Source organism: Tenebrio molitor, chromosome 1 (genome assembly GCF_963966145.1).
Source record: "Tenebrio molitor chromosome 1, icTenMoli1.1, whole genome shotgun sequence".
NCBI classification, from domain to species: Eukaryota; Metazoa; Arthropoda; class Insecta; order Coleoptera; family Tenebrionidae; genus Tenebrio; species Tenebrio molitor.
This window is the reverse complement of record NC_091046.1, coordinates 46,959,515-46,977,936: the sequence shown is the minus strand read 5'-3', so window position 1 is coordinate 46,977,936 and position 18,422 is coordinate 46,959,515. Positions and strand designations below refer to the sequence as shown.

The 18,422-nt window shown below is 34.4% G+C and overlaps 3 protein-coding genes across 5 annotated transcripts; all 3 read right to left on the bottom strand.

Moving 5' to 3' along the window:
* Nucleotides 1–5,075: 5,075 nt before the first annotated feature.
* Nucleotides 5,076–7,977, bottom strand: LOC138139810 (microfibril-associated glycoprotein 4-like). Of its 2 annotated transcripts, none has more exons than XM_069060323.1 (5): nucleotides 7,796–7,977; nucleotides 6,936–7,306; nucleotides 6,491–6,876; nucleotides 6,209–6,442; nucleotides 5,076–6,156 (listed from the first exon to the last, which is right to left on the bottom strand). In XM_069060323.1, the coding sequence occupies exons 1-5, from the start codon at nucleotides 7,913–7,915 to the stop codon at nucleotides 5,972–5,974; spliced, it is 1,296 nt and encodes a 431-aa protein (XP_068916424.1). In that variant the 5' UTR covers nucleotides 7,916–7,977; the 3' UTR covers nucleotides 5,076–5,971. The 2 variants fall into 2 exon arrangements, with proteins under 2 accessions (XP_068916424.1, XP_068916433.1); XM_069060332.1 differs by lacking the exon at nucleotides 7,796–7,977 and adding an exon at nucleotides 7,405–7,520.
* Nucleotides 7,978–9,465: 1,488 nt separating this feature from the next.
* On the bottom strand, nucleotides 9,466–17,624 carry LOC138139823 (protein obstructor-E-like). 2 transcript variants are annotated; one of them, XM_069060351.1, is made up of 5 exons: nucleotides 17,543–17,624; nucleotides 10,178–10,372; nucleotides 10,098–10,127; nucleotides 9,823–10,044; nucleotides 9,466–9,770 (listed from the first exon to the last, which is right to left on the bottom strand). In XM_069060351.1, the coding sequence occupies exons 1-5, from the start codon at nucleotides 17,607–17,609 to the stop codon at nucleotides 9,532–9,534; spliced, it is 753 nt and encodes a 250-aa protein (XP_068916452.1). In that variant the 5' UTR covers nucleotides 17,610–17,624; the 3' UTR covers nucleotides 9,466–9,531. The 2 variants fall into 2 exon arrangements, with proteins under 2 accessions (XP_068916452.1, XP_068916444.1); XM_069060343.1 differs by lacking the exon at nucleotides 17,543–17,624 and adding an exon at nucleotides 10,424–10,583.
* LOC138139833 (probable endochitinase) lies at nucleotides 10,850–14,064 on the bottom strand. Its single transcript, XM_069060366.1, has 7 exons — nucleotides 13,884–14,064; nucleotides 13,638–13,835; nucleotides 13,534–13,587; nucleotides 13,435–13,479; nucleotides 13,173–13,376; nucleotides 13,085–13,123; nucleotides 10,850–11,161 (listed from the first exon to the last, which is right to left on the bottom strand). Exons 1-7 carry the CDS (start codon nucleotides 13,936–13,938, stop codon nucleotides 10,923–10,925), a joined length of 834 nt encoding a protein of 277 aa, XP_068916467.1. The 5' UTR covers nucleotides 13,939–14,064; the 3' UTR covers nucleotides 10,850–10,922.
* Nucleotides 17,625–18,422: the final 798 nt, after the last annotated feature.

Genomic DNA, 18,422 nt, shown 5'->3' with positions numbered 1-18,422 from the left:
ATTCCGCTGTTTGTAGAATTAAATTTACGTCTGTCTAGTGACAATTCTCTCTTGTAAATGCTGCATTTACAATTTAAAGTGCGGTAATTGACAATGAATCAAAGGAAGTGAAAAGCGCCCATTATAAATATAGGGTTATTCACGAGAGGGTTACTTCTGATTTTTTTTTGGCTGCAACCAACAATTCCAATGGCATAAACTACTGAATCAAATCAGTACAATTGAAACATAACCAAATTAAGAGAAAAAACATTTATTGAAATGTCAAACTTGTCAGTGTCTAAGGTGCAACGGAAAACAAAGAATGATCCATAGCCACCCCTAAGTGAAAATTTTAATAGTCACCCGTTATTATTTCTTTTAAATTAGAAATCAAAGTACAGTCTATTTTTTAATCAAAGAACCACAACACCGCAATTTACACCCAAAATAGAGCTGACAACATTGTACACTTTTGACATAGGGTGAAAAATCTCATCATATAAAAATTAAGGTTATTAGAGATATTAGTAGCGCGGCATGTTAATAAAGTTAATGACAACTAATTTGAGAGTTTAATAAATGTCTTACTTTGTGAGGCATTTTTAATAACACGTTCAAATTTTAATTGCGAGTTTGCGTACTTTCAAGGACATTAAAAATGACAGGCGTTGACTGGAATAGCCAATAGATATCATTAAATTCCCTAAATTTAGTAAAATTTTATATTTGCAAACCTAAATCAACAGGTCGTGGTTCTTTAATTAAAAAACGAACTATAAGTTGGATAGATTTGTTAGAAATGTCAGATTGACAGATAACCTGTATTTAATCAAAATTTAACAAATAACAAATTTAATTAATGTAAAAGCTGTTCGTAGTATCTTTCCACACTCTCCATAAATGAGGATGATGCCAGTCTTTTCGTCGTTATTGTAAAAATACATTTTTCGAATTGACTTGATTTTTTGCTTTAATGTCAAAGATACAAAACTAAGAGCCATCGTGGATTCAGTTATAATTATTTTCAAAATTTGAGATCAAGAAATTGTTGCAATATGTATAATGGGTTGCGGCAAAAAGAAATTCAGAAGTAACTCTCGTGAATAACCCTGTATAAATAATATTTTTTACAATTAAAGATTTTGTGGTTTTTTAACTGAAAACATGTGATAAGGATGAAGATCAATAAACTCGATTTCATTAAAAAATTGTGAGCAAATGCAGTTTTTTTCCTTGAAGATATTCATTCGATGTCTTTTTCATGGTCGATTGTTGGGATAAGTTAAAATATATCGTGTCAGCGTGGTGTGCGCGCGAACGGAAATGTCGTGTTAAAATACCATCCATCTCCTCATTTATATCTAGTTCAAACACCATAAGCTCATACTCTAAGCCTTGGAACCTTCAAAGTTCAGTTTTATCCACGGTTAGGCGATTTGAGACGGGTTCAATGGGCATCTGGGGAGCTAGATTTAATATTTCCTTCACACATTATACTACTATGTAGCCGTAATTAAACGATTTGTACCTTTATAATCAATGGTTTTTATAATAATCATTAAAATTAATCAGAACTAAACGAATTCTGGACAAAAAATATCCGTTATAGGTAATAAAGATTTACACAACATCGTTTTTCATTTCGTAAACTTAACAATTATTCTAAAACATCCAGGTGTATAGTATATTTATCGCTAATAGAAATATTGACTAAAATCATAAATCACACCAAGAAAGAGACAGTTTACAAACCACTTGCAGCCGTCCCCGAATTTATTTGTCTAATATGTAGCTCGATAGGGTTCAAATATATTAAATATATTTGTCTGAGGTTATTTAACACCCTGCTGTAATTTAACAGGATAGAGTGCTTCAAGATCTGTTTCTTTGTTGGTGTGATTTATGATTTTAGTCAATATTTCTATTAGAGATAAATATACTATAGAAACATTTCTCCCACAAAAAAAAATGTCTGATTCAGAAAAATTTGGACTTTTCTATCACTGAATACTTTATTTAGGTAAGTGAATACAATACACAATACATTCTTCTATAGTTGTTTTGAATGACATCCGTGCTGTCAATATGACAGTATGTTGGCATCATTTGCTGTTTCAGTTTGGTAATTTTGAATTTTCTAATTTGAAAATTTACCTTGACGCGGCATATTGACAAATTCAAATTATTATCTTCATTTCCAACAAATCAAAGAAAATATGTAGTCTGATTTGGATTCCGAGGAGGACATAGTTTAACCATCTATTACACCATGTTGAAGACTGAATTTTATTCTTGATGTTTCACGAAATATAAATTTTCTTTTACCATAACCTCAATTTCTTGTTTGACATTTTTTTAACTAGGATTTTCTTATACTCTGAATGCTGGTTATAAATTTGTGTGTACAATCTGCAGCAACATATTAAAAATGACACTGACAGCACGGATGTCGTTGAAAACGACTTTACCTACAAAAAATGTCATAGTAAGTACATTCATTTTATACGAAAATACGTTAATTCCGAATGAGCAATGATTCGTTAATTCCGATCATCTTGTCTTTTAAACAGTTAAGCAGGGACAGCTACACGTTACATCACACGTGACTGCAAATTGTTTGTTGTCTTCCGCTCCAAGTAATAAGGCAACCAGGTCCTGTACTATTAAATTTTGTAGCTTACAATTACAAAGAATTGTATACAAATAATCGTACAACCTGTCATCCACAAAGTCTTCTGTTTTCAATTAGTGACGATATTTTACTGTCCACGCACAATGACAATATTCTTTTTTTTTGTCCACACCTACCGCTTCAATCACTTTAATTCCAGGGTTGTAAAGGTATTGAAAAACTTTTTTTGATTTTCTTCCACTCGTTACGATGGTTCGAATGATCTCTTCCACGCTCTCGGACATTTTTTTGAAGTTCGTGATCTTAACATAAAATAAAATCATTTTTCGGGACTTCACGAGTAATTAAAGGGTTTCAGTAATTTAATAAACGTGTAAAATGACACGATTGCTAATATTTTGTTTAGTGTAATCATTGCTGAAGCCCCAAAAAATGAATTTATTTTATGTCAAGGTCACACAAGGGTCTAAATGACCATTAAACAAATATATCGATAAAAGATCAGGATAATTATGGTTTAAATAGTATAATACAAGTTGCGGTAATATCGCTGATAAAGCGCTATTAAGCATTATTTTTAATAAATAATAAACATTCCAAACTGAAAGACTTTCGTGAATTGACAGTGAAGCTTGTATATTGTGTTGCATACATTGAGGCACAATATCTTGTTCAATCAATATCAACAAGACTGAAGTAGTGAACTCATTTAATGTGGATTTTAATTAGTTTCAGAACCAGATGAAGCCAATTTACTTAATAAAGTTTTCAATTGTTCCGGAATATGTACTTAGATTGGGACAATGAATAGTGAAAATGGTAAAATCAAATGGACCAAATGGACTAATAAATAATTCACTAATAATTCCGTGTCGTTTTGGTTTCACTCAATTAACAAATACAATAATATTAGAGTGTCCAGAAACTTCTGAGCGTTTTTGTGGTATTCTCTTTCACGATATAAATAAATGTAAAATCAATTGGTAATTTTTATTAGTTTTTTAAAACTTGAAGTACACTTGTCCATAAACAATTTGACGTTTCTCGGTTAAATAATTTTCAATTGGTTACATTCTGGTAATTGATTGTTTACATGGAAAAAGAACGAAATTGTAATTTAATGTTATATGAATTTAAATGTGGACATTCAGCGGCAGCAACCACAAGAAATATATGTAGAACTGAAGGTGCGGGGACGGTAAAAGAGTCTACTTTTCGGCGATGGTTTGCGAAATTTCTGAATGGGGAAAAAGGTCTTAAAGATAAGAATCGTTCGGAACGAAAGAGCCCATCTTCTATCGTCGTGGAATTGAGCTTTTGGGACAAAGATGGTTGGAAGCCATTGACAATAACGGCGAATATTTAGTTTAATCGTTGTATAATTTTTTAAGTATAGTAGTTTATTTAACGAGTTCGTGTGTAAATTGGGCTCTTTTTGGCATGAGTGGGCCAGTTTAAAACGCGAGTGAAACGAGCGTTTTAAAGGCCCACGAGTGCAAAAAAAGGCCCAATTTACACAAGAACGAGTTGATTACAACGTTTTTTTTTGTTCGACGAACCCCTTAAAGGCTTCAAATCGTTTCGTTTTGACAAGTTGTGACATTTATCAAAATCCGCTTACACAGGAGAAATTTCTCAAATTCTGACAGTGTCGAACAAAAAATAGATATTTATTTATTTTTATCTGTTTTTCTAAAGAACGCTCAGAACTTTCTGGACACCTAATAATTATCGTAAAATATAAAAGGACGTCTTGTGTACGAATTAAAAATTGTTTGATTTTCTTTATTACTAGGTAATCCTAACTCATGAATGTTTCGAGGCTGCTTTATTTGAAAACTAGAAATGTAAATGAAATACATAAATAATGAAATGTTTGTTTACGTAACACACCCAGTGTACACCACAATTAGATGGTTTGATTAAGTATCTGATTCGTTTTTTTCTATTTTTTTTTAACATGTCAATCGCAAACACACCTCGCCTTTGACCAGATTTTCCATTATGTCAGATATTTCTCCATGTGTTTTCGGGGTCCTTTTTAAACTCTTTTTTATGCCGCTTCCAAAGGCTTTGTTGGAATGTGTGGATCAATTTGTTCATAACAATAAAAAACAAAAGACATGATTTTGTTCTGTAAATATTTATTGGAACAGATATTTTTTTTAGAATTAGTTTAATTCTGATTAATTTTAATAATTATAAAAACTATTCACCTAAAAATCGTTTTGTACGTAACGAGCCCATATAGTATTCATTATAAATAAGATAGCTGCGAAATGCGAAATATATACAGGGTGTACCTGAAATACGCGTGTTAATTTTAACTAGTGGAAAAACTCACCAATTTATGAAACTTTTCTTTATAACATTTTGCAAAATTGGCAAAAGTTTCCCAAGATTTTTTGCCCCCCAATTTTTACCAAACGAGTCATTGTTTTGTGCGATTAACTAGTACCTATTTTTTTTTTTTTTTGTAACCATGAGAATTTTAATTTTAATTTTTTTTTCTATAACAATTTACTTTTTTGACAAGGCTCAGTGTCTATCACAACAGAAAATTTTCACCCTTACATTTTGATGGCTAATTTATTTCAAATTTTATATCAATTCGTAGCGCTTTTTCGTAAAAAATTCAAATAGAAAAAACGTTTCGTTTAACAAGCTCTGCTACGTGTTAGAATTAACACACGTATTTCAGATACACCCTGTATTTATTTGTTTTGATCTCTATTATTTCATATAATCTCGTTTTTTCGTTTATTTAATTTATTTTACTAATGGTTTCAACAAAGATATTTTGAAAAGGGAAAATTGTGTTTTTTAAGAATTCAAAGCAGAGTTACAGCAAAAAATTCAACGAAAAAGCTCTGCCTGTACTATAAAGTGTTGCTTAAAAACATTTCAAATGAAAGTGTACTTTATTTTATACGGGGTCATTATAAATGATTGTCTCATCGCAGTAAGCGTTGGTGACGTAGTTGAATGTGCCGCAAGCTTTATAACATGAGTGAGACTAGCATCGCCGATAGCTAGCGCTGCTGGCGGTAGTGTAAATTTGTCTACTAGTTTGTCTAACGTTGCGAAGCTAGCGGCACATCCCAAATTTGTGTGGGTTTTCAACGCCAACTGCGATGGGACAATCATTTATAATGACCCTCCTGTTCTTGCTTCACCTAGAATCAAGTCAACCAAGTGTTGGACAGAAATATTTAAAGCCACATTTTGTATTATAATTCCAATAATCAATACTAAACTCTTAATACAATTTCAATCATTACTACGATTAATTGCAGAATGTAGTTTTCCTGTAAAATTCGGTAATGTGATAATTGTCGCTTTTCTGTAATATTTAAATTAATTTTCATATATGCTTTTGTCTCGTGGTCTAATCATCATTCTAACACGAAGAAGACTATATTCGGATCCGTGAAAATCTCTCCAATACATTCCTTTGTAACGATAATCTTCAGGAAGCTCTCCTTTCAAATATCTACCATTGAGGTTGCTCGTGTCGCAGTTTCTGTACCACCACGACCCACCTGCAAAACGTACATATTAACATAATACTTATTAGAAATGAATTCAAATTACTGTGAGCTTGTGCACAACTTCCTTCCGCCCACTCGTCCTGATCCAAGTCCTTGGTACTAAATTTGCTCCCCGCGTGATAACTCAAAGAATCTCCGGCGTTACCCGAGTACCCTGCCAGCACCTTCAGCGAGTACCCCTCGACTTCGTTACCGACGCTAAAAGCGGCATAAGATGCTGTAGCTGCTTTCTCGTCCAAATCAACGAGCTCCACCAGTAGCTCATTGATTTCATTACCTTAACAGCCACACTTGTTTTACTTGAACAAAATACATCATCACTTACCTGTCAGTTGATGCAAATATTCCAAACCCAACCAGAACTCGCCACCGAGATTGCCAAACCCTAATTTATAGTTACGCCAATTCAAATAAAAATCTTGGACTCCTTCGTATCTGTTAAGGACGTAGGTCCAACCGCCTCCTTTGCTCTCCATCTCGCACAAAACCATGAACGGCCTTGGTGCTAATTTCGGCTGGATCAGGTAAATTCCCGAAGTGTTGCTACCTTTCTCGAGCACTTCTTTGCAATTCCGCGGGATGTCTTTGTCGCACTGGAAGCTATTCGCGGTTTTGAGGGGCTGCTGATAAACGTGGTGGTGTTTGACGTCAGTCAAACTATCCGTCAGGAAAGGCTTCGTCACCAAGTCACCATGCTTTAGAAGGAGGGTACTGTAAAAATATGATTCAGTTTTAACAATTATTTTCTAGCACCAAGACTTGACACCCACTTGGTGTTTCTAGCGACGGCGGAAAGATTGCTTTTCACTGCTCCGATATCCGAATTGATTCTTCTGACGTTGGCCACGACTAACTGCACCCCTTTGGCTAGGTTGTCAACTCGCAACTCCAGTTTGTTGGAGGGACCATCAGAGGTGGCGTATCTTTGCTGGTTGTTCTGATTTTCCATGAACCTGCCCAGTTCGGTTTTAAATGTTTCGATGGCATTTTGAACTTCTGCACTTTGCAATTCCAGCGCCTGGAGGCGGCGGTTACTTTCTCTTAGCTCGGAAAGCACGCCTTCGGATTTTTCCGCCACTTGCACTTCGAGTTTTGTCAGTCTGTATTCCAGCTGGTCGGTATTGCAGAATCGTCGTGACTCCTGCAAATAATCAATTGATATATGTATTTCGTCATAGTATTACTACGCTCGAATGAATATTTTATCTGTACTGTACTTTCACCAACTGAAACATGTACCTCAAGGTGAAGAGCTTATCTTATGCCAGTAATTTTGTAGTTTTCTTAAACGCTATTGCAAATTCCCTCTAAAATCGTCAGCATAAATCATACGCACTGTCAAAAAGCTGTCTTATCTTCAAAGATATTTTAAGACTATTTGTTGACTAACTGATTCATTACATCATCACCGCTGTACATAAATAGATTTATATTTACGAGATCAGACGGTCTTGATTTATGCACACTAAATTTTACAACCAACACCTGCATCACTACATTTGTTTATTTATTTTTAAACAGTTAGATTTGACATTTCTTAATTGATTAAAATAAATAAATTAAATAAACACGTTTATCATTTTACTTGTCTGAAGGAATGTTAAATTGAATCATGTTGTGAACATCTTACCCAAGAATTGTTATCTGTCTGGTGTCTGACTCGAGGTACCCTGAAGCCAGCATTTTCAGATACCTGTGAGGCTATAGTTTCAGCGAGAAGAAAAAAAATTGGCAAGAGGTTCAAACACATTGTTTCTCTTGCAAAGCACTCTCACTACTAAACACATCATTAGATCATAAGCTCAAAATAAGTTTCATTAAAAAACCTTGATCTACATCATTTAACAAAAGAAAATATACATATGTTATACGTGCAGAACACACTTAAATAAACGCATTCTAAAAAGAACGTTACAGTATCTCACTGTTTACCAAATATTTGTTTCCATTAAAATGAACACAACATTTTATGTTTCACTTTACCAAAATTGAAATTAACGGTGGAATCTACACCTGAGGCACGTGAAATTGGACCATCAATACGTCAATCAAAATGGTTTATTAAATATTAATATTACATTCTGACCTGATTAATATGTTTTTAGAATCTGCTGGATGTTGGAAGCGATACTCAACATTTTATTTTTAAATGTATTCTTGCGTTTTTTTCTTATAAAATCTAAAAAAGTTTTTTGTTATGAGTTCGGTGATGTGTAATAAGTTTCTCTAACATCTTCGGAAAGCATATACAGAGTATTTCACAAGTGCTAATGAGCCCGACGGAATTGAAAATGCAACCCACACTACATTTCCAAAAAAAGCTGGCTACTGAAACTAAAAATCGGTCTTTTTTGAAAATGTATTGTGGGTTGCATTTGTAATTCCGTCGGGCTCATTATCACTCGTGAAATATCCTGTATTAATAACTTGTAAAGTTCATTGACGTTGAATTTTCTCTGTCAAATTGTTGTCATGTTGCAAACCTGCGTCACCTTTCTTATTAATTTTCACATTATCGTGTAGAGCAATTTGACGTCTTTAATTTTGAATGTTAGTTTGACGTGTGAAATAAAATCACAGATTTCTTCATAAAATTCTATTCCTATCCTATTCCTGGTTAATTTTACCATTGCGGAAAGAAAAAAGAAGGTTTTAGTAACAGGTAATTTGAAAATTGCGTTAATTAAATGCAGCCACGGACTGAAAAATGCCTATCCCGACCTAACCTCTAAAGTCTACGCATGAGGCATGACCTTGTTACTTTATCAGTATTATTGAATTAAAAATCAGTGTGTTCGCTGTAAAATTTCCATTATCTAAATTGTTAACGGTTGCCAAAGACTCTTTCCGTTACTTTGAACAAAGATTACTGAATTAATAAGAACTAAAGTTCAATTTTTTTAACAATTGTCACAGTGTTGTCATGTTGGTTGAGCCACTAGTTATTTGATGGTTATTAGGTTGGCAACGTAAAATGTCAATTGTATGTCAGCCAAATTGATGTGAAGGCGCTTGCGCTACTGAAGCCACAATTACTTTTAAATTTAAAATAAAAAGTAAAATGAGCAAGGACGGTCCTTAACACAACGAGGAAAATGAGGTATGATTAGATTATGTGAAGAGATGCAGACAGATAAACCGACCTGAAACTTTTCCGACATTTGAAAATTACTGACATAACCTCAAACCTGATCGAGGGAGATTTTACGGTGTTCCGAAACGAAAGGTTTAGGATGGTACAGTCTGGTCTTTTAGGGAATTTTGACATTGACAATTATTGTTTAAAAAAAGGATTTTACATTAAATAATGAACTACATTTATTTATATGTTATTTACTGTTACTACCCAACGTTTGGTATTTACTTTCATACACTAGAATCCACACAATAATCGCCGGGGTAATCGCACTGGTTGACTTCCACGTGCCACCACAGCCCCTCTGGACAATCCTCTACGTATAGATCTCCATTGGCACACTCATAGTATTTGGTACAGTCAGAAGGATACGGGTAAAAGATGGGATCAGCGCCGGTGCCTGTACAATCAGGTTCGTCTCCGCTGGGTGTTGTCCCACTAGTAGTAGGTGTAGTGGGTCCCGTTTGAGCTAAAATCAACTTATTCCACCGATTCCTTTTAACAGGAAAGGTATCGCTTACTAGTAGCATTATTATCGCAAAAATCTCCTGGATAATCACATTGACTGATCTCTTCATGCCACCACAATCCTTCCGGACAGGTGTACAAGTAACTGTTGCCTTGATAACATTCCCAGTACTTAGTGCAGTCTCCTTCGTACGGAAAATAGACTAGGTCATCAGAGGGGTAGGGACAAGTAGGTCCCGGTCCATTGGAAGACGTGGAACCGGTGGTGTACGTTGCTAAAATAACATTTTTAGATTTAATTTATTCGTACTTTCACTTTAAAACTTACGTGGATTGGGATTGGCGGTCGTCGAAGCAACTACAAACAGATCGTTAGTGAAAGAATTAAAAAACAACAAATTCACTTACGAGGGTCGCAGTTTGCAATGGAAGGCGTGTCGCATTGTTGCAAGGGAGCATTGAATTCAAGTCCTTCGGGACAATCCATTACGTATTTGGTTCCCTCGAAACATTCCCAATATTTGGAACAGTCGCCGTAATAAGGATATCTTGTTGTGTGATCAGACGGAAAAGGACAAAACGGGTCCGGGGTCCATTGTGCGCCTAAATGGTCGATTTGGAGTGTTGGTTGTGGTAATTTACCATTATACTCACTTGAAAATGTCGCACACGATATGACAATTAGAACTGTGGAAATACCAGAAAACGTTTGGATCTTCATTGTGCACTTTTTTCTTTGCAAGTGCAAAGGAGAGATAGGTGCTTTTATAGAAAATGATCCGAGATTGCTGATAAGATTTTCAATCAAGATCAGAATAAAGATAGTTGTACCTACATTTATTTTGGAGGGTTCCAAATATATTTTTAGAGTTGTATTCACCTTGTTAAAATTATATACTTCAAAATTACAAAGACATTTATCAGTCGCTAACGACATGATTTCACAACGGTTTCATTGAGTTTTTGTGAGAATAGATTTTTATCTATAAAAAGACAATGGAAAACACATCCGCTCTTGATTTTACGATTGCAGTTGCCAAAAATTGTCCAGAAACTGAACAAACAAAGTAAAGATATTGATTCATTTTTGCAAGAAATTTTATTTAAATTTTTTCTACGGAAATGTACCAAAACAAATTGTTTTTAAATATGATTATTTCTCAGTGATCGAATGATCGTCGCAATAATCTCCTGGAGAATCACATTTGGATAACTCTTGATGCCACCAAAGTCCCGAAGGACAATCATTTATGTATTTATTTCCCTCAAAACACTCCCAATACTTGTTGCAATCGCCAGGATAGGGAAAATACGCTACCTCGTCATTAGGATCCGGACATGTAACATCATCAGGATCAGAAGTGGTAGAAGTGCTAGAACTGGTAGGGCTATCTGCAAATCAAACATTTTGATTTTACCACAAAACATTTCCACGCAAGTCGGGATCTGAAGGCAAAGGCGGAGACCTAGATAACATGCAAAAAAAAGAAGAAAATATCCCAAGATTGCTTTCTTTAATTTGCGTTAAAATAATTCTTGCCATATTTGAAAGCAGTTATTTTTCAGTCGATGTGCATCGTGCACAAATAAGTTTTGTTTAGGAGATTTTAATAATTTTGTACTGTACTGTATTAGTATATTATGATACGAGTCTTATAAGAAGCACTTTGTAGCACGCACGGGTATGGGACACGACGAGCTTGCGAGAAGTACCATGAAGGACTAAGTGCTACAAAATGCCTCATAAACGAGATATCATACACTATTTTCTCTAATTTGCGTTTTTTTATGCCGCTTTTAAATGGAAAATCGCAGTTTTAAAATTGGGGGAATTTTATGGTGGTTGGTAACACAAATGTTACAGTGGAACATTTGAAAGTTCAATTTGAAGTTAAAGTCCATTCAAAAATCAAAAAACCACCACCTGTTGCTTTAGGTTGGTAAAATTTAAAAAACCCTAGGTATATATTTTTTCATTTATGTTGGTAACTATAAATTACGACATTTATTTGATTCAAAATAAAATTCAATTGCTTTGAATTTCGTTCATATTGTTTTATTAGCAGCACGTTTCATTTATTTATTGATTCTTATTATTTTTACTTAAACATGCCCAGAAAAACAAGACATTTAACAAACATTTAACCTCAAAATTACAATTCTCACCAAATTTTACACTAGACAGCGTTGCCGATAGTAATTATCGAGGAAAATGCGTCGTTGGTGGTTTTTTTGATTTTTGAATGGACTTTATTGTTAAATATAATGGGCCGTATCACGACACCGTTATTAAAGTTGCCGATAACTAAAATCGTGATTAAAATAAACATAAAACGATATAGATTTATGCAATTATAACGAGCTAGAAAGAGATGAATGTGTCACCATCGTAATTAGAGTCATGACTAAATTTAATAAGGGTGTCGTGATACGTCCCATTGTTTAGCGTGATGGCATTTGACGTTTGGCATTGAAAGTGACCAACCTTGAAAATGTAAAGTGTGCTGGTCTATTGCAACACTCAAATCAACTAAAGTCCATTTTTTAATCACAGTCCGATGGATCAATTTAAACAGAACAACTTTTATCTTGCTATCTTTTTTCAACATAATGTAAAACAAGCTGTTGAACTCTTATACGTATTGTAGGTATTACTGATCTCTATGGTACACCATAGACCATAGAGATCAGTGGATTAGAGCAAGACGCGAATTATTACATTAGCGGCTTCAAATTTTTAGGTTAAATTTTAGCCACATTTGTGATAATTTTGATTAATTTTCTTTGAAATTTCCACCATATGATGCCAACGAAAAGCTACGCAGCAAGTGGACAGATCCATTTGCAGAATTTGTAATTGCAAAAATAATATTGATATTGTGCAGAACCCTGAAAAAAACTGTTTTTTGAAAATCAAATTGAAAACGGAGGAGTGAATTTGCAGAAAAACCAAGAAAGCACGAAAGAACACAACTCAAAATGTCAAAAATTGAAATTTGTAATCTCAAGTTGCCAACGGAAATTTTCAAACATTGGTAGCACCTGGCACTGCTGTCAAATGTCAAAAGCTGACGCAGGTCATGTGGACTTCCTGATTCGGACTAACTTCATCGGACTATATTTAAACAATGGACTGTATTAACTGTATTATGTTATTTTCCAAGTAACTAATTTTTTTCTCATGTTGTGTAAACCATAGCAGCTAGTTTTCTGCATGTTACCTAGACTGTACTGGCTTCCGTTTAGATTTACAGCTTCTTGCGAAGCCACCTCCAGGTTGGAATATTTCCTTGTCATAATATTTTAATTATGTACCTGTGACAGTGGATGCTGTTGGACTTAATGATGATAAAGCTAAAACAAATACCATGATTTCTTGATTTTTGCTTTAATCTATAATTACTAGTAGAATCGACGCAGTAATCCCCCGGATAATCACACTGAGAAACTTCCTGATGCCACCATAATCCAGTAGGACAACCGTATAAATAAGCATCACCTTCAAAGCACTCCCAGTATTTACTGCAATCACCATCATAGGGTAAGTAGATTATGTCTTCTGAAGGAGATGGACAATCCGGACCTGGCTTCTTCGACGTAGTCGTCCCTAAAAAAGTAACATTAAAAGTACTAATCAATTTGATTCTTGTAAAACACTTTCGTGCCTTCAGTTGTACTAGTTGTTCCAATAGACGTCGTGGAACTTTTAGCTGAAATGTAACACATTAGCAATACGAAATAATAATACCAGTAGTACTAAATACGCGTTTCAGTGGTACCGGTAGTGTTCGTGGTTAACCCAGTGGTGGTTGAAAAATCTAAAAGCAGTACTTTACAAGAACTCTTTCTACTGGTACTTGTTTCTTACAAGGATCACACTGTGCTACATCTGGAGAGTCACACTTTTCTTCAGTGGTGCTAAATTCCTGCCCTTCAGGACATTCCATTAAAAATTTTGATCCTTCATAGCACACCCAGTACAACGAACAGTTTCCGTAATAGGGATATGTCGTTGTTTCCTCTGAAGGATAAGGACATGTTGGGTCAGGACTCCAGTTGTCAGCATCTGCAATGCTAAATAAAAACCAGCTTTATAAATTTAAATTAAACTTACATGCGTTGTTGAAGATTAAGACTGTAACTAAAGTGAATATGATGAAGTTGGTCATCGTGGACGATGAGAGACACAAAAAAAAATTGAAAAAGACTTTATACCTAATAAATCAGAACAAAGATATGATTTCTAATCACGACGTAATTTAAGCAAAAGGATTACTGAGATAACATTGGAATGTGATTTGTAACTTGGAGACAATCTTTCAATTTCTATGTATAGATGTAAAATTATTGTAAGAATGCTTTTATTAATATTTTTTGTTATTTGTGCATCATTAAACATTATTCTACCCTATTGGGGCTTTGATTCCTTTATTCATTTGTTTTAATTGTACTGATCAGGTCAGCATCATTTAAAATTCATAAATTACGTCCCCCGATTCGCTCATTCATATACCAAAGTTTTTTACCCAATTCGGGAGTGTATTGTGAGCAATTCGGAGGTAAGAACTAAGAAGTGCCATAAAAAAAACGTTATGGACGCTTTGTTGAGGCGTGGTGTTACTTTAGGACAACCCACTCGTGCACACGTGGATATTTGTCAAGGTTGCGATCAAAAATGTGGCTTTAAGAAAATAAGGTGTCCATCTTAGAGCTTGTCCTTCAAACAAATGCTTTCTGCTCTAAATATTGAAGTCGGATCTACAAAGGATAGTGTTAGACTTCTAGAAGAATATTTTGAATTTCTTTTGGAAAAATAAAGAAAAGATGCACAATTAATTATAAATGATTATAGCAGTGTACCTAGTTGCTTAGGCGATTAATTTTTGGTGTGCTGCTTTATATACATTCCTACATGACAGTTGACAGATTTCCGGTGGTAAAAACTGTACCACCACCTATCTGTGATACTAGTCTCTACTATGATAGTCATAGTCATAGCTTACTCGATTTGTTTTTGTTTATTGATCGCACGTGACGTCTAAATTTCATGAGTTTTTAGAAAACATGTTGTTAAACTATTAATAAGATCTCGACTTTTTAAAATTACACGATAAGAGTGAAGAATTAATGCTTGCTAGATTGATAAAAAATAAAACACTTAACTCACACTTCGGCTGATAGTAAAAATCCTTGAATCAATACATCATAATGATTAGCTTGAAATTATTGCAATATACTTAATATACAAGGTGATCAAGAAGGATTGTTTCAGTTGGTAATACCGAATTTTATTTTTAACTGGTACAACTGGAGTAACTTGTGTGACGGCTGGACACTGACAGCCGCATCATTGACAAGTGATATTTGACATTTCAAATTAAATTAAACATGCTGGTGAATCTGTTGGAGAGAGAAGAATTAATTTATGTTTAGAGCAAAATGGGGGACACTTCGAGCATTTCTTTTAGTTAATTTTTAGATAATTGTTCTGAATTTCTTTATACCGTTAATATTTACTTTCATAGCCTACCATTTTGTCTCTGTTAATGTTACGTCAGATATCTGTCAAATAAACAAAGAAAACATAATACGGTTGCAGTTTTCAGTTGTTCCAAAATATGAACTTAGATTGGGGCAATGAATAGTGAAAATGCTAAAATCAAATGGACCAGCCTTTATTAACACATTTTAAAATTCATCATACACATACGTAAAATTATTTGGTCGCTTTTCTTTTTAAAAAAGTATTATATTCCATTCTTATATCTAAATGCACCGTTTGTATCAGATGGAAGTGATGGAACACTAATAAATAATTCACTAATAATTCCGTGTCGTTTTGGTTTGACTCAGTTAAATACAATAATAATAATTATCGTAAAATACAGTCACATAAGGCTTATTTCTGAATTTATTTTGTACGCAACCAAAAATACTAATGACGCAGACCACTTGATACCGTTTATAATGTGAAATAATGTAAAATTGTGCTCATAAATCATACGCACTGTCAAAAAGCTGTCTTATCTTCAAAGATATTTTGAGACTATTTTTTGATTAACTGATTCATTACATCATCACCGCTGTACATAAATAGTGTTATAAAGTCCATTCACGTTGGATTTTCCTCTCAAGGTCAAATAATTTAATTTTTTGGCTCTGTAATTATGTTTTGTAAATAGTGACATGCAACATAATGCGATTTAGCAATGCTCAATCCAACCTGTACGGTGTTTACCTGCATATAATAAGTTTCTCTAACATTTTCGGAAAGTATATGCAGGGTACCTACTACACGAGTGATAAAGAGCCCGACGGAATTGAAAATGCAACCCACACTACATTTCCGAAAAAAGCTGGCTACTGAAATTAAAAATCCGGCTTTTTTTGAAAATGTATTGTGGGTTGCATTTTTAATTCCGTCGAGCTCATTATCACTCGTGAAATACAAATACCCTGTATTAAAACCTTGTAAAGTTCATTAACGTTGAATTTTTCTTGTCAAATTGTTGTCATGTTGCAAACCTGCGCCACCTAAAATTTAGAGCCAAAAAATTCTTTCTTTTTTTCTTTCTTTGCAACGTTTTAAAAAAAATAGAATAACTTAACGATTCCTATTCTCAAAGCAAATATCTAAGAGCACCCTTTGCTGAAAACATACATGTTTAATTATGTCCCGATTATACATAAACAAATGTCATTCCTGTCAAACAGCGGGGAAATTCAAACTTTACACATTTATAACTGTAATATAGATATAGTTTGTCCAGCGAGAGATTGGTTGACATAAAAATGACTAAATTCTACGTAGAGAAAGTAGTACCTAACGCACGTAAAATTTGAAATATATCCTTCAAGCAGTAACATTTTTGCCTTGAAATAATGCTCTAATTAATGTATTCTAATGCATTTTGTAGTGTTGGGTTGATTTAATAAAATTTAAAATCTCCCAATCTCTCGCTGGACGAAGTTTACATTGTTAAATCCCCCCAAAAACAGTGTGAATGGTAAATTTGAAGTTATTTTTTATTAGTCATTAATTAAAATGAAATGCTTGTCCCATTTAGTTGTTAGGGCTCGTAGTAAGTGTAGTGTCAGTTTCATCTCCGGTGGATGTTGTCCCACTGGTTTCATCTCCGGTGGATGTTGTCCCACTAGTTTCATCTCCGGTGGATGTTGTCCCACTAGTTTCATCTCCGGTGGATGTTGTCCCACTAGTTTCATCTCCGGTGGATGTTGTCCCACTAGTTTCATCTCCGGTGGATGTTGTCCCACTAGTAGTTGTTGTAGTGTCAGTTTCGTCTCCGGTGGATGTTGTCCCACTAGTAGTAGGTGTAGTGGGTCCCGTTTGAGTTGAAGCAGCTAAAATCAACTTATTCCACTGATTCCCTTTAACGGGAAAGGTATCGCTTACTAGTAGCATTATCAACGCAAAAATCTCCTGGATAATCACATTGACTGATCTCTTCATGCCACCACAATCCTTCCGGACAGTTGTACAAGTAACTGTTGCCTTCATAACATTCCCAGTACTTAGTGCAGTCTCCTTCGTACGGAAGGTAGACTAGGTCTTCTGAGGGATTTGGACATTCCGGCCCATCGGTGGTGTCCGTTGCTGAAATTACATTTTTAGATTTGATTTATACATACTGATGTACTTATTTCTGGTGTTTCACTTTAAAACTTACGTGCATTAGGAATGGCGGTCGTCGAAACAACTACAAGCAGATTGTCAGTTCAAGAATGGTGATGGTGATTTAACATTATACTCACTTGAAAATGTCGCACACGACATGACAATTAAAACTGTGGAGACACCAGAAAACGTTTGGATCTTCATTGTGCACTTTTTTCTTTGCGAATACAAGGGAGCGATAGGTGCTTTTATAGAAAATGATCCGAGATTCCTGATATGATTTTCAAACAAGATGAAAATTAAGATAGTTGTTCCTACATTTATTTTGGAGGGTTACAAATATATTTTTAGACTTGTGTTCATCTTTGGAAAAATTTATTTGTACAAAGATTTATCAGTCGTTAACGACATGATTTCACAAAATTTTCGGTGAGAATAGATTTTTATTTATAAAAAGACAATGGAAAACATATCCGATTTTGATTTTACGATTGCGATTACCAAAAATTGTCCAGTAACTGAACAAACAAAGTAAAGATATTGGGCCGTATGATTTCCCTTTCATTAAAGTTAAAGAACGTCGTTAAATTGTTTTGTCTCTGTCTAACATAGTGCTTGGCATATACTCTCACTTTGTCTAATCAATTATTTAGCTAATGAAAGGCCTAACGAATGGGAAATCATACGGCCCAGTGTTCCATTTTTGCAAGAAATTTTATTTAAATTATTTCGAGGAAAATGTACCAAAACAGATTGTTTTTAAATATCGTCTAACATCGAGCTTGATTATTTGTTAGTGATCGAGTGATCGTCGCAATAATCTCCTGGAGAATCACATTTGATAACTCTTGGTGCCACCAAAGTCCCGAAGGACAATCATTTAAACTGGTAGGAGTACATATCTGCAAATCAAACATTTAAAGTTGATTTTACCACAAAACATTTCCAGTCAAGTCGGAAAATGAAGGCAAAGGCGGAGACCTAGATAACATGCAAAAAAAAGAAGAAAATATCCCA

Excerpts from the sequence above, each read along its gene's own strand:
- LOC138139823 (XM_069060351.1), bottom strand. The coding sequence starts at position 17,609 with ATGAAGATCCAAACGTTTTCTGGTGTCTCCACAGTTTTAATTGTCATG. Across the intron at positions 10,128-10,177 it reads CATTGCAAACTGCGACCCTC|TTGCTTCGACGACCGCCAAT; the intron begins GTAAGTGAATTT and ends ATCTGTTTGTAG. Across the intron at positions 9,771-9,822 it reads TTGCGATAATAATGCTACTA|CTCAAACGGGACCCACTACA; the intron begins GTAAGCGATACC and ends AGTTGATTTTAG.
- LOC138139810 (XM_069060323.1), bottom strand. The coding sequence starts at position 7,915 with ATGTGTTTGAACCTCTTGCCAATTTTTTTTCTTCTCGCTGAAACTATA. Across the intron at positions 6,443-6,490 it reads ATATTTGCATCAACTGACAG|GTAATGAAATCAATGAGCTA; the intron begins GTAAGTGATGAT and ends GTGGCTGTTAAG. Across the intron at positions 6,157-6,208 it reads AAGTTGTGCACAAGCTCACA|GTGGGTCGTGGTGGTACAGA; the intron begins GTAATTTGAATT and ends TACGTTTTGCAG.
- LOC138139833 (XM_069060366.1), bottom strand. The coding sequence starts at position 13,938 with ATGACCAACTTCATCATATTCACTTTAGTTACAGTCTTAATCTTCAAC. Across the intron at positions 13,836-13,883 it reads CTTAATCTTCAACAACGCAT|ATGCTGACAACTGGAGTCCT; the intron begins GTAAGTTTAATT and ends TTAGCATTGCAG. Across the intron at positions 13,588-13,637 it reads TGTAGCACAGTGTGATCCTT|ATTTTTCAACCACCACTGGG; the intron begins GTAAGAAACAAG and ends TACTGCTTTTAG.